The sequence below is a fragment of the Strix uralensis genome, chromosome 1 (assembly GCF_047716275.1).
Source record: "Strix uralensis isolate ZFMK-TIS-50842 chromosome 1, bStrUra1, whole genome shotgun sequence".
Taxonomy (NCBI): Eukaryota; Metazoa; Chordata; class Aves; order Strigiformes; family Strigidae; genus Strix; species Strix uralensis.
This window is the reverse complement of record NC_133972.1, coordinates 138,669,280-138,685,313: the sequence shown is the minus strand read 5'-3', so window position 1 is coordinate 138,685,313 and position 16,034 is coordinate 138,669,280. Positions and strand designations below refer to the sequence as shown.

Genomic DNA, 16,034 nt, shown 5'->3' with positions numbered 1-16,034 from the left:
TCTTTAAGGATCCACCTACTTCAGTGTCTCTTGGACTCCGAATGGAAGAGATGATCTTCAATTTGGCAGACACGCATCTATTCTTTAATGATTTAGAAGTAAGTGTTCGTTCTTTTAAAACACATAGAGGTGATTTAATATTTGTCTTTTTTCATTTGTTGTTAGATGGCTTGACAGTTATTTTTGGTTTCACAGTTTTAATATGGAAATATTTAGAAAATAGCTGAATAATTTAGTCATTAGGATATATAGTAATATCTACACTAAATGTCTGCACTGGCATTCAAAGGTTACAATTGTTTAAATGTTAGAGTTTTGTCCTCACAGGTCTTAGTATTTATGACCACAGTAGACAAGTTTTAGAAGTGGATACACCAAAAGCATCTATAAACATTAGAATTCAATAGTCTGCACAGGCCATTAAATATTAAACTTCAGCTTCTATAAACAATTAATGGCTGGGTACAGATTTCTCACCTCCCGCTGTGGGCAAGTATTACCTTAACACCAAGGGCAATAACTAATTTTGTGTACACTGTCCGTCTCAGTGGCCTATTACTGGGAGTCCTCTGCCTTCCCCGGCGGCAGGTACAGTTTGTTACGTGCTGGGGTTTCTCTGCTGCACATGCGTCTCCCCTGTGGCATGAGGCAAGGAGCTAGCGTCATCATGCCAAGGGCTTTTTCAGCCTACGTAGGCTATGGTTTGGCGACACTTGTGAGATCATTCTAAAACTATCCAAACTGCTGAAAGAGGCTGTCACCATAATGCCTGGCTGTTTCATCTTGAAAGGGAAAAAAGCAATTTCTGATCATATTTTAATAACACAAAAACATGAAAACAGTCAGATTTCTTTCCCATCATAATGAAGACAGCTGTTTATTTAAAATCCAACTGTTAAGCAAGCTTGTGGTGGGGCTGCCAACACACATTAATCATCAAGTTGTTGTTTTGCTAGATTTTAGAATAGTGTGTTATTCCAGACAGGCAAAAGAATCTAAAAGATTCAAATGCAACTTTTGCTGATCAAAGTTAATTGGCAGCAATTGGCCTTTAAATATTTCCTGATGTTTCCCTTTTCAAAATCAAGCAAAATACACCTTATTTAATAGATGAGCCAAAATCATTTGAAAAATGCCAGTGTGTGTGATAGACCTCAAATGTGGTTTGTCCAACATCTGTCCTATATTTTGATTTCTTTTCATCTAAAAAGAAACCACTCACAGATGATTTGGCATCCTAGAATGTAATGAAATTATTTAAATGTGCTTTATTTTTCTTCCATTCCTTAGTGGAGTATTTATTTTTTATACTTACAATAAAATAGATGATTTCTTTAAATTTTGAAGTAGTGTTTTGTTTCATTAAGGTAGCTGTATGTAAAGATATGATTGTTTGGATATAAGAAACACCATCAGTGAGTTGCGATTTTTCAGATTTGTAGAAAAGTATAACAATGCTAGTTATTTTTCAAATCTGTTTCATTTTATCCAGAGCAGAAAGAGAAAGTACTACTGTATCTTACCAGCATATTCAATAAAGTTCAGTGTGTTTTCATTTGCTGTGCGTAGCCAGATACTTAGTGCACTTGTAGCTACTTCTTCATACATGATTGTTAGAATCACTGACTTTAATGGAAGTTAATCAACTGCATCTTAGGGATAGTAGAATATTTTCTGCTAATTGGCATGTTACAGCCTTAATGGTACAGCACAGCAGTTTATTCACTGAAGAACTTCAAAGCTATGTATGAAAAAAATACTGATCCAGGTGGTTCACAGAAGCAGAGGAGCTCAGTGGATGAACTTGGTTCTTCACATTTCCCCCATAACGAACCAGTTCATCTTGCATCTCTGAACTCGAGTGTAATAGTCTGTGTCTATACCCTAGTCTCTCTTCTTCATACACAGAAGCACTTAGGAGTGAGCAGTTGTGTTCATGTCCTTGTACATGAGCTCTAAGTCCTTATTTCTGAGGAACACGAACTCTGATCTGAAAGATCATGCCCTGTCCAAGGGAGTGAAGAGCATGTTCAGGGTGCAGAGGAGTGGGTTTGTGCTTGTGGATTGTCATAGAAAAGTCTTCAGAGAAGTACACAGGGAAGGGGCATAAGAGAGCCTGTACTTTGTGGGCAGCAGCATGTAAGGACTAGACCTGGCCACAGACTGAGGCTTTCAGTTCACCAGAAATGTCAGGTTTTTTGAAACTTGTCGCAGACACATGGTGTTTTTGAAGGAATGTGTCCTCCTGGAGCCACCGTTTGTCGTTGTTGTGAGCATCACCGTTATTAGCAGGGCCTGCCTGGTTCCCAAGGCCTGCGACCTCAGGGCAGATTTCTTGCATCCATCTCAGAAACTGAAAGTCCTTACTTGGTGTCTTGAAAGTTCAGGCTGCCCTACAACTTGACAGGCTTCCATGAAAACTGTGGGCAGTTTGGCTTGGCTGTGTCTCAGGCTTAAGGCATCTGTTCTTGCTGATGAAGGACTGAGTCTGGAAGATCTAGTGGCGACCCTGCTCAGGCCTAAGCTTTCCAATTCATGTGCATAAGCATCTGGGCTCTTAGGAATTGAGAATTTTGTAGGCAACATGCCAGCGAGCCACAGAGCTTGGGCATCGTTGCCCAGAGATAGTATGAAAACAGGCAAAGCTGGATTTGGAACATGTCTAACTCACAATGTAGACATGTCTTTGGGTCTAGGCATAATTCAAAGCGGGAACCTGAAAGCTGATGCTCTCCAGCTCACCCAGGCTGAGAGGGAACCCTTCCTGGCATATAGAGAGGCTGGGTTTACGGGCAGGCAATAATCTGTCATAACTTTGGTCTATGGTGCACATTTTTCCAGATACCACAAGTTAATGTTTTTTAATAAAAATCTTCTTTTCATCTGACGCGTTCCAGAAAGCTATAATCAGAACAGCTCTCTTGTCATCCAAGTTAGTGGGAAAGTATTTTGTCGTCTTGCTGAAGACTGATTTAACATTTTGAATGCAAAGGGCAGAGTTGCAGCACTGCTTGATTTGTGTATGACATAACTGGCTTGTCAAAGCTCAACCTAGAGATTTATTTAATGTTATTAGGTTAAATTCTAAACTTCAGCAGTCATTTTTTAATCTGTATACAGTGAATTAATGCCAGTGTGTATCAGCTGCAAACTAGTTTACCCATCCTAATTTATTACGGGATGCAGCCAGGTAAATGAATCATCTAATTTCCGATATGTTGCTCTTTATGTAATAATAGCAACAACAATAATAACAATAACAACAATAATAATAAATAATAATAATAGTGTTTGTAATTGGCATTTTTCAACTCAATGAAAAAATTCAGTCAGAACTCACCATCAAGCTCTGAAGTCAGTATTCTGTTTATGAATGAGTAAGCTGCACTTAGATTTACAATTACTTACTGCACCTTCAGTTTGTACTAGTTCTTAGTTTATTGCTCTGAGAAGAAGAGGTGGCTTATTTCCTTCACTTTGCACAGATTTATCTGGAGTCATTAATTTCAAATCAATATAATAGCAAATAATTTCAGATCTTGAAGGACCGTTTCTTAAACAGCATGTTAAAGTGGTATGACAAATTTTTTAACATACTAAAAGGAAAATATTGATGTGTACTAATGTATAATTTGATCTAAGTACGATTATAAGCAATGATTTCTTGCATTAATAGTAATTTCATAATGAAATTATAGAAGCATGTTAGGTCAAAAATTAGAAAATAGTGCAGTGTTCTCAAAATTTAGATTCCAAAATCTGTATTTGGGCTTCAAAATAGGAAGTTTAGGTTTTCAGTATTGAAAATTTTCATTTATATATCTTATACTCTGCTCTATAGTAGAATTTTAATTGTGTGCAGGAGGGAATAAATACATTGATGTACTGCTCTCAAGAGAACTAGAGTTACCTCATCAGGAAAGAATGTGTGATTTTTACATGCTTATTATGTTGTGATAGGGATAATAAGGTATAATATTTTAATGGTATGTATGGAGCAATTACACATATTAGATATTTTAGGATGTATGCTCCAGTGTTTTAGAGAAATTAGCAACTTGATGATAGGACTGAAATGTGACATCTACCTATCTGCATCTTTAAAGACTGTATCTATTTACATATTTATACTGACCTCTTAAAAGATTAGTTTGTTCATTTCTTTGGCATATCAGGTGCACATTATAGCTAGATATGTTAAAGGAATAATTGCTGATAGTGAATGATTATGAACATCTTATTTTAAAAAGTTAATTCAGCGCTTTGTAAACACTATTCTAAAATGGTACCATCTCATTAGATCTGTTCCTTTAGAGATACTTACTGAAGCTGAAAATGTGACTTATGAAGCCTTTTTTTTCTTTTTAAATCTTACTGAACAGTTTTTTGTAAATAAGACACTTTTTGGGTTTTTTTGGTATGTGTTGAACTCTATTGAAGTAATTAAAATTAATTTGAAGTTTATTTAATTTTTTCTTTTATTTTTATTTCTGTTTGTTCATTTCAGGTTTTTGATGTGGGCTCAAATTGTATATAGTATTATGATACTATAAAAAAATTAATTTTGACACCTCCTAAAAATGCAATGATGCATAAGGGCACAGTAATAATAATTAGCATTCATTTTTCTGCCATCAGTGAAGGATATATAATTCACACTTCTGGCTTCACAATTCAGCTTTGTTTGTGGAGTCTCTATATGCAAAGTGATGATATGTGTATGGGAGTAATTTATAATGAATGGCAGTATGGTATGAGTTTTTCAGCTGTGTTAGTTGATGTATTTCTCTTAATGATAAAAGAAGAGGGAATGCTGTCAGATGTTATTATAAAGCAGTAACTTTGGTTCTTTGGGGGGGGGGGGGAAAAAAAGAAAGTTAGTTATGTTCAATGATTAGAAATACTGACCTTGATTAATTTCTCCTCAGATTCTTACTTAAAATCCACCTGGATGTATATTAATGTGTTCCTGATGGAAATTCAGAACATAGTCTCTTCTGTGTGTCAAAAAGAGCTGCATAAGTGCTTTGTGATTACAAGTATGGTATTACTTCAGATTAATGAACTTTTAAGGCATCGTATTAGCATATTACTATACACAGACCCCTCTGGAAAGCTGGCTGTGTTAGTTACATGTGATTTCCGTAAGCTGCAGCTCTCTCTGTAACCACGGCTGGCTGGAGCAGCAGCCCGGGCCGGCGGGGGCCACGGTGCTTTGCTTCCCACCCCCGGCTACTGGGTAGCACCTTTGCTCCTCTGTCCCGCCCGCCTGCCGCCAACAAGGTCAGACGGTCCTCCCACGCCGAGGAGTGGCAAAGAGCAGCCGTCTGTGTTGCTGTAACTCTCCTGCCTCTTCGCTTCATTGAATAAAGTTAGATTAATATAGAAACATTTTACAAATCCTACACTTTACACATATGGGAACTAGGCTCTTATGAAGCGTTGAGATACAGACTTACATAGATGCATCTTTTGACAGTTTAAAGCAAACAATAAACAGCATTTACATCCCTGCACTCTCATGCTCTGTGTTTGCCCTGTAAACCTCTTCCCTCCACCCATATGGCAATAAATCCTTCCAGGACTCCTACAAGTCTGTAACTGCTAGCTTAGATTTACTCAGATCTAGAAGTTGAAAGGGAGAAATTAACTGCCAGGTATTTTTTATGAAAACTGCCCTTTGTGGATTGCTTCCTGCACAATTCACTATGTGGATGTGCCTGCTCTCCTTGTTTGTAGCTCCCAGTCATCGGACTATCAGTATTTATCAACACTACCTCTCCCTCATATTCCTTTTCAAGCTCAAGGCTGTGTGGAGGGCAGCTTTTACTACTTGAAGTGTGACTGGATTGTCTGACACCCAGCAGTATTCAGAGCCCTTCCGTTCCCTAAAGAAATGTAAACGACCTCTAAGGCCCTCATTGCAACACAGACTTGTGGCACTACAGCAGATGGTGATACCTTCTGTACTAACACCAGGCACTAAAAGGATTGCTCCAAGAAGAGGTGCTCCAGGGAGATCGTAGTGAGAGGTCAGTCCTAAGAAAGGGAACAACAAAACCCCAGCATAGCAACCAAGAAGCCTGATCACAGAGCAAAACTTCTCCAATGTTAGTCCCTCTTTGGCCTTTGCCTTCAATTCTTACAGGTGAAACTATGCTGCCTCCCTGCTGCTGGAAGCAAATGCACCATATAAATCACTTCTAGGCCTCAAGGAGACCTTTTCTTCATGACAGGGACATATATTCTTCTTTTCATCAACCTGAGAATTTTCTCCTTTGTAGGTCTCGGTAACACCACAGGAGACTAAGTGACTTTCCTCCCCGGTCCTTCAGTGACCGTGCACACAGTGATGTCCCCAGCGTGCCACACAGTGCCCTGTAGGAATGCCTTTGAAGCAATACAGCCATATGTTCTGTTTCTTTAATCTGAAGGAGAAAGGGAAACTATTTCCCCTCAGACCTTGATACTTTAATATGCCACAGACGCAGACTGGTAACTTTTAGCACAGTAGCACTCTGAAGCATGATTTGGGATTGTGGGCATTATGATAATACACATTATTGAATAATAACATTCAGCAGACTTTTTGTGTGCAGGTTACTGCACATCTCAAAGAACCATGACCACCGTAGGGTAAAATGCTTCTCTTTCTGAAAGCATTTTAGCACATCTGGCCCTAGAGTCAAGTAATCTAACAAGTGAACTGCTTGGATGCAAGCCAGCCCGTAAGTGCAGGCTTTGAGCAAGCTCCAGAGCAAGCTGGGAGAGCAGACTGGCCACTGTTAGCAGTGTGGAAGTCCATCATTTATTCTCTCACACCTTGTGGAAATGTTGGAGAGCCAGCTTTGAGCAGGCATGATAGGTGTGATGTTGTCTAGATTTAAACTTAAAGTTGTGCAGAGGTCCACAGTCAGTGATGGGAATTGGGGGAGCTGCAGAGACATAGCCAGGCAGGTTGAGCAAGTGGAGAAGGAGGATTGTGAAAGCAGAATCACCAAAGAGCAAAGCTCGCTCGACTTCTCTTCAATGAAAAAATCAGATCAAGATCATTTTGTGTCTGAAGCCATGCTCCAAGCTCTGAACATTTACAGGATAAGCCTTTGCTGGCATTATGTACTAATCAGTTGTCTAGTGCATGATTTTTACATACGTATTTGTGTAGAGTGAAGTGACACGAGGTCCCTTTTTGTGGCTGCCACTACTTTGTAATTCCTGATCACTGTGCCTTAGTGTCCTCATCTACAGATAGGGATGCTGATGGTGATAAGGGTGGTATCTACAGATACAAGGATGACAATTCTGTCATAAAGTATTCAAGAGGGAAAAGGGATAGCCGAGTCAGGTAATTGTAGTATTTGTTATTGTGTGCAGTTGTAGTTGGCTTTCTAACAATGCTTCAGCTTTGTCTCGTTAATGTCTCACTCCTCAGGAGGATCCTCGCATAAATGCTGTCTCTGCTGACACAAAAACATTGCAAATAGTCATCCAAGAAAACTTTCCAGTTTTTGAGTGTATTTGTTAATTTGTTTTCTATTGTTTTTTATTTTGGATTATTTTGGTAAGTTGTAACTGTTCCAGTTTGAATTATTCATACATTTCAAGTCCATTTTTTAAAAACACAGGTTAAAAAAGCATCCCAACATTTAGAGCAGAAAGGCATCAGTCATCACTAGTCATTGCAGTGTTTCAGCTGTCTGTACTTGTGAGCTGGTAACCAGTATGAACTCCATGTAGCCTACTGTTTGGTACTGGGGCTTCTGATTGAGATGCCTTGATTTTGCTGTAGTACAAATGAACTAAAGAGTAGCCAGGCATGCTCTGTGAAGTACACTGACACACAAATCAGCCAGTATAGTATTTCATAGAATCATAGAATGGCTTGGGTTGGAAGGGACCTTTAAAGATCATTCAGTCCAACCCCCCTGCCATGGGCAGGGACATCTTTTGCTAAATCAAAATCCTATCCAACCTGACTCTGAACACTTCCAATAATGGGGCATGCACAACTTCTTTGGGCAACCTGTTCCAGTGTCTCACCACCTCGTTGTAAAGAATTTCTTCCTTGTATCTAATCTAAATCTACCCTCTTTCAGTTTAAAACCATTATTCCTTACCCCTTGTCCTATTGTTACAGGCCTTGGTAAAAAGTCTGTCCCCATCTTATAAGCTCCCTTTATATACTGAAAAGCCACAGTAGAGTTTCCCCAGAGCCTTCTCTTCTTCAGGCTGAACAACCCCAACTCTCTCAGCCTGTGCTTACAGGAGGTGTTCCATCCCTCTGACCATTTTTGTGACCCTCCTCTGGACCAGCACCAACAGGTCCATGTCTTTCTTTTGCTGGGGACCCCAGAGCTGGATACAGTACTCCAGGTGGGGTCTCATGGGAGCAGAGTAGAGAAGAAGAGTCACCTCCTTCAACCTGCTGGCCATGCTTTTTATTCAGCCTAGGATATTATTGTTTTTCTGGGCTGCGAGCACACATTGCTGGCTCATGTCCAATTTTTTTATCCACTAGTATCCCCAAGTCCTTCTCTGCAGGCTGCTCTCAATCAATTCACCCAGCCTGTACTAATACAGGTGATTGTCCCAATCTAAGTGCAGGACCTTGCACTTGGCTTTAGTGAACTTCATGAGGTTCACATTGGCCTACTCCTCAAGCCTGTCAAGGTCCCTCTGGATGGCATCCCATTTGTCAGTGGCATACATGCTAGTGAAAAAAGGTCTGTGATAGACAGCAAGCTAACTTTTAGTTGTATTAAACCCATATCCAAGATGGTACCCTTAACGTTTTGTCTACATACTCTCCCAAATTGCACATTCAGAGGTGTTCCTTCCAGTGACAGAAGTTCTTGTCCCATTCCTAGGAAATAAAATACCAAATGCTGGCATGCTTTTTATGGTAACAATTGTACCTGCCCATTACAGCTAGGTTCTGCAGAGCCTGAAATATCAGATTTAAGGATCGGCCAGTAGAGGAGATAGTGTATTGAAGGGCAGCAAGGTATCTGAAACTCATTGTAATATCTGCATCAAAGCAGCTTATAGACAGGGTCTGTTACTGAAATCATGGATCTACCCCAGGTATGGCAGCTTTAATTGCAACAGAAACCTTAACGTTGTGCTGCAGTGGCAGGCTCTGAAGAGTAACATAAAAATTGCTATATAATGAATGACATTGAGACACTGCTTTGAAAATTGTCTTAGAACCAATAGTGAAACAACATAGTTGTTCTAAAAACCTGTCTAAGGCTTGATGGAAATGAAGAAATTTAACGGACTGAGAAGTTTGAAGTCTATTTTCATGCTTTTGCTGTCAATCCATTAGCAGATTTCAAAACACTGGTTTATGTTATATTGCTGACACATATAAACACCTGCCCTTCATGAATTTTTTCTTTTGAGGAGTTGAAAAGTCTCTGATACATGCCACAGAGCTCTTCTGCCAATGCAGATTGGACCCTAAGCACAGATGTGATACACTGCTTTATGGTTCAGCATGTTAGGTCCAAAACTAGGTGATGATGTGATTCATTCTGAAGGCCTCTTAGTGCCAGAATTGTCATTTCAGATTTGAATAGGGTCTTTTTGTTATTTAAATTATCCCAGAAGTCTGAAATAATAGAACAGGGATGCCAAATGAATGAATAAATAGTTGAAACTAATGGTAAAAGCAGTTAATGTTGCTATTAATTAATGTATTGCTTTCCATTTACCCTTGCATAGAGAGGCTTCTCTTTGGCTTTTAGTATTTCATGAAACTGATATGACCAGCATGTTTTTTACATTTTCTTTAAATATTATGAATATCACTGAGCAAAAGCCTATCTAACACTACAAATGTCAATACTGTAGTTATGACTCATTCATAACAGATTCATAAGTTTCCTAAGTAATCCATTATCAGTTTATAACCTAAAAATCTAAAAAGTTTCACAAATTGAAATAACATTCCTGAGTAGTAGATTTTTTGTTTTGGTCTCTGATTAAGCTGACAGATGTGTAAAATCTCATACAGCCAGTCAAGTCCCTGGTGCAGCTGCAAGTGCTGAAGAGTGCAAGTTATTCCAGCTAAGATCAACATTAATTTACACTCAAATATCTTTCCCAGCCCACCCTTTCTGTTCATGTAATGCAGTTATTTTGTGCTGATTCCACCACTTTGAGGCAAACAATTTTTTTTTTTCCTCACCGGACTCTTATAATGCAAAACCCAGAAGATAAATGGAAGAAAATATAATAGTCATCTTTAATAAAATTCTCTTCTTGTTGATTTGGGTATACTGTCTTTAACCATAAACCTCTTAAACTGTATACCTCAGATCTGCATGATCCAGGTTGGTGTTTTAAGTGAATTAGTCTCTCAAAATTACATACCTTTTATTTTAGGAAATCTAGGCAAAACTAAGTGTCATCCTTACATACCATTTTGCAGGATGAGAGCCCTGTCACATTAGCCAATCCTCACGTAATACAGAGATTTGAAATTACAGCGTAAGCATCTTAGCAGTATGCATGGTAGGTAGTTTCTATCAACCTCTTCAGCCTAGGCTTAATTTTGTGCTGGTGTGGTTACATGTGACTGCTACGATTGTAGTTTAAATTCTAAGAAAATATGCATGCACATGTATTTTAAACATCTGTTTGTGCTTGGGTTTTTGTAGGAATCATATTAAAATGTTGCTACAGGAAGAAAAATTAAGAAGTGTCTTTCATTCATTTTGTTTTAAAAGCACGAAAGGAGTGCTTGAAGTTGGTTCCCAAAATGTTTGAGTTTCATGGTCTCGGGAGATTTCTACTGTTTCAGTGTGGTTACAATAAGGCCTCTATCTGAATTTCATCCAGTTCAATGGTCTAATGAAACTTTAAAGAAAGGGGGAGGGGATTATTCCCTTTACTCATTGCAGTATCACTTTTATTTTTCAGTGTTTTAAAGTAAAACTTGACTGCTGTTAATTGTATTTTTTAAATTTGTCTTTAGATATAGTCAAGAAGCTGGGTAATTCTGTAGTTGACTAAAGCGATCTTAATGTGTGCTGTTGAAGCATGAGGATTTAATGAGGATTTTAAAAAATGTAAATGAAAAGCTTAACAAAAGAAACAATGAGGTATTGAAGGAATGGAGTATTTGTTTTATTTTTTTTTTCCAAGATCCTTGTCCAGTCGGAACAGGGCAGTCCAGGCACTTTCTGAACATTACCTGCAGTACTATGCAGTTGGGAGATGGTAGTTCTTACGTGTTCATTGACAGCAGGGTACAGACTACCCACATGAGTCCTGAGCTCAGCTGAAATATTATTGCCACAGTAAAGACCAGCTATATCTAAGCAAATGATCCTTTCTGAACTGTGGAAAATCATTTCAATCGGTTGAAGGATCTCCTCTTTTTTTTCTGCATATTTGTGTAACTTGAATTGCAAATGTGAAGTATGGATACACAGGGGAATAACTCCTTCCCTAACGTTGGTAGGCAAGGGGGAGAGCCAACTGTAGCAGCAGTTATAACTCAAGAAAGAGTTTTTAAGAATTTTCTCTGACTGATAGGTTTTAAAATAGAAGTCAAATATTTCAATTCATTTATTGGAACAAAATGTGTATGTCTTTCTTAAAGGTGAATTTACAAGTCCAAAACTCCCATTATGGCCTTGGTCAAGTGAATAAAGCATAAATCAAGCCATAATTACATAAAAATAATGGTTGATGAACAGAACAAAAAAGACAATGAAAATACACACCAACTTTTTTTGTTCCATCACTTTAATAAATTTGGACAGAAATTTGAATACAAGCAACCTCTGACTCCCAAACTGTCAGGAGGACTGACTAACAAAGCTAATGTCTCTTTCCTGAATCTAATATCCACTAGTCTGGTGTTTAACAAGGCAAATATAATGACTAACAGAAGTATCTTCCGCAAAAAATCATAAAGCAAACACTTTTTTTTCTAATTGTTCCATTATACTGTAAATTCATACATCTTTCCTTGCCATAAGAAAGTAGGAAAAAATAGAGAGGAAAAAATATTTCATATGACTGTAAATTTTTAGTTTATAATCAAAACCACACTCAAGCGTCTATGCTAATGTATTATTTCATGTATTGGGAAAGAGTCTATAATTTTATATACAGCATTGTATATTAAGAAAAAAACCTGAATACTGCTTGATTGATTCCAATTCAGTCTTTTTTTTCTTTCTTTTTAGTTAAAAAAAGTACTATGAAAAAATAATTGAAAAAACTTGCCAACAACAAAAATGCTTTTACTAAAGCATTAGATCAGCAGTGTGGTAATATAGCTTTGTATAAGCTTCATATAGTCATGTAAAGGGTTAAGCTGTGTGATTTCAGGATAAAAGGTTTCCTGAGTTGACTATTATTCCTATGGTCTGCCAACAACTTTGCAATAAATGGAATGATTTTTATGGGAATGTGGTTATTCACAGCAAGACTACAGTTGGTGTCAGTATGAAAAATTCTTCTTTAGTAGATTCTCTCAGCAGGGATAACAGATCTGAAAGAAAGGCCAAAAGTAGTTACAGAGAACTCTGGCTGGTGTTGGTGACAAATTATGTTTACAAAATGATGGGGTAACTCATTGAAAAAGAAGAAATCAGAACAACAGTAAATCAGTCTTGCTTCTCTAAGTACTGCTGTTCCAAAACAAGTTACTTGTGATTGTGTATATCTTGTCCATAAAGCAAGTGAGACTTCTAGGCTTTGAGTTGCAGGGGTGTGAAATAATTCTTCAGAAATCAGTAAAATTATTGCAAAGTTATACCATTGTCCTTGAGATAACATAAAATATTGGTAGGTATGAATTAAAATAATTCAGGAGAAAGAGGAAATATTTTCTCCTTTGATTAGATATTAATATTATTTTATAATTATTGGTTAAATTATAATATTTATAAATTTTATGATTTCTTAGTATCACTTGTCTATTTTTTAACTTCTTTATGGTTTTTTAAATAATATTATTAGAAGGAAAGTGTGATAGAGAATGCAATAGTATATTAATGAACTCGGTATTAGCAGTTACTGCATTTAGGTTTGGTTTGTGGCAAGCTTTCAGAATGCTTAAAAGATTAAACCATTGATTAAATCTGCGGCACCGCCTTTAGAGCTGGTGTTATCTTCCATTCAAGATGAGGACTAAAGTTGCATAGAATTTAATGATTCTTCCCAAACCATACATCAACTTTATGGATTGTAATTGTCCAACTGTTCATAAAGTTGTTCGAGGATGTCAGGAGGTGTGGGGCGTGTGTGTGTTACTATTTTGGTTGGGATTTTTTTTTAAGCAATAGGTAGCAGCTGTTTAAGAGGTAAACACAGCAGCTTTGAGTGCTTCCTGCTCTTTGTTTCTCTCATGTGCAATTACCCCAGTACTATTTAAAACATTTCATTTGTGAACTTGTCTCAGAGCATTGCAAGATCTTGGTGTAACATTATGGCATGAATTTCCTTTGTTGTGCTGAGATCAACAATGATGTACCAGCAAGGAAGAAAATCAACCTAGTTGTGTCAATGTCAGGAAAAAAAGTATCCAGTACAGAGCAACAGTGTTGTTGATGGTGGCAGTTAACCTCTCTTGAGGTAAACAGATGGGTTTACTGACCCAAAAGTAAATATAGACTAATATGATGCCAAAGAAAATATATTTCTTGAGAACATTACATTTCACATTCTCTCAAGCAAGAAAAATAGCATGTGCATTCTTGAATATTCCAATTGTCTTCATTAAAAATATTTAAAAACTTTCTATGAAAAAAATATTTTTTTGTTTGAAAATATTTTTCAAAAGAGCATGATAGATAAAGATGCAGCTGAAAGCAGAATCAGCTCTTGGCGAGTGTTGGAGGTAATCATTCATGTTGGTCATGTGAACATTATTGCTAGAAATACAAAAATTGAGAATATAACAGTCATAAAGTGATGGGTTTTGCCAGATGTCCTTCATTTAGCTATAAACAGTGGACAGAAGTTCATGTTCAGACCACTAGATCTGGTTCTACAGGAGAAATAGCTGTTCTCCTTGAGGCACCTATCTGATTTTGGCAGAGTTAGTCTAATTTGTCTGTGATTGGAGGATGGATCCTGGGAAGTCTTAGTGGACCTTTGGCCCTTTACTTCCTAACTGGTTAGTTGGATCTTGAATAAGAAACAACTGTAGTCACTTATTACAAAAACAGGTAGAAAGGACTGTAGAGCATACTGAAAATAGATTTCTAGGCCATCAAACTCAAAAAAATTTACAGGAAAGGCTGTTGAATAAGCCTTATTCCTGGTGAGGTACAAGGGATGGTTGCAGGGAGAGGAAAACTTCAGGTAGAGATGGCCGAATTATCTCCCTCCAACCCTCAAATACCGTAAGGATGGCAGCTGAACTAATCCCTGGTCATCCAGAGTTATCCAGGGCCCTGCAAGGGAATATTTATTCAAAAATGACTTTTCTCTTTTGGCTGAAATAAGAGTGTAACTCCTCCTGATGTTTGTATGTGTGCAACGGGAACCTCCTGACCAAGACTGTGGCAAGGTATGCTTCATGAGGAGCCCAAGATTCAACTTCTGATAGTTCACCTTCAGCAGCAGACAGTTCTGGGAAAGCCAAATGTGATTATTCCAAAAGCTTCAGTAGAGCTCTTTTTTTTACAGCACTACATTTATTTGTAGTTGCAAACCTAATTTTAAAGGTACTTTAAGTCCTATAAAGAGTAGGAGAGTTCACTTTCTAACGAACCTGTCAACGATTGTGGACTCCCTTCCAGCAGGCATCACAGCAGTTATCTTAGCACATTCAGGCTGAGACACAAAGCCCATCTATTTGCATTTAGTTTTCCACAGTAGCAATCCAAGAACAGCTCAGTTTCATTGCAGGAAAGAAGGAAAGAAAGGAAAGGAAATACAAATCATGGTAAGGAATTTTTCCTGATATGTATATGAGGGAATGACTGGAAATAGTTTCTCATCTACATGATACTACAACCATAGGTGACTTGCAGAAAGCTCATGAATTTCCACTTCATGAACATGGGACTAAATTACACCACACATGTAGCTGTAGGTAAATGAACAGAAATGCAAAACAAAGTCTTTATTCATAGGCAGAACTGTGGCTTTGCTGGTGCGTGCAAAACCTAGCTAAAAGCTTCGACCCATCCAAAATGCATGATGCCTGGCTGTTGTGGAATGTGCTGCTGGGGTCTATGAGTGTTAGAGTTGCAAGGAATAACAATTACCTCCTTAGCTTACTTGAGAAGATCATTCCTATAGGCTTATGCAACTCATTAACTACGTAACTTCTTTCCTTTCATGTGTCCAGTGATGAGCACCTTTATGCTAGGTGCCATTGAAAATAGACCCTATATGATTTTCTTTTTCAAGAAAATCAGATGGAGTGGTCTTTGCACACATACAGCTCAGCTGAAATACACAGGAGCCTACCAAGTTCATAACATCACTTTATCACTTTATTTACCTTCCTGTTCCTTCTCCCTTTCTCTAAATGTATGGCTGTAAGGTGGCACAAAAACTCTTGCCTATCCAGCTGGCATTCCCAGAGCTCTGGTGAAGCAGATAGTCGTCTGCTCCAGCTGGGCAAGGTAGCTGTGCCTCAGCTCACTCCCTACTTTTACCACTGAGCAGCAGCATAGGGGTCAACATCTGCCCCCCAACATCAAGGCAGGAAAGAAAAGGAAGGAGGAAAATGCAAAGTGTTGTGCAAAGGTCTTCAGGCTGCCCACAGGAGCAAAAGTTTTAGCTGTACTGGCAAAGTTAGCTGAGAGAATTTTAATCCCAGTCTTTGTCCCATTAGCAGATAATTACAAGGATGGGAGACTTGCTAGCCTAAAGCATTGTAGCTTTCATTTAAACAAATGCATTTAGAAGATACTCAACAGCACCCAGGCACAGCCGTTGGATGGGACTGAGAGAGTTTACATCTTCTTGTGAAAATTTCCATGTGAACCTCTCATTTCCTGAGATATGAGACATTGTTTTCAGGATTTTATGGAAAAATCATTCTCTTCATAAGG

At 38.0% G+C, this 16,034-nt stretch overlaps 1 protein-coding gene across 1 annotated transcript in view; it reads left to right on the top strand.

Moving 5' to 3' along the window:
* The window catches only part of EYA1 (EYA transcriptional coactivator and phosphatase 1), a 97,776-nt gene that overhangs the window by 59,643 nt on the left and 22,099 nt on the right, over positions 1-16,034 (top strand). Inside the window, exon 12 of the mRNA XM_074893928.1 lies at positions 9-98. Within this exon, the coding sequence (XP_074750029.1) occupies positions 9-98 (90 nt within the window). The remainder of the gene's footprint in view (positions 1-8; positions 99-16,034) is intronic.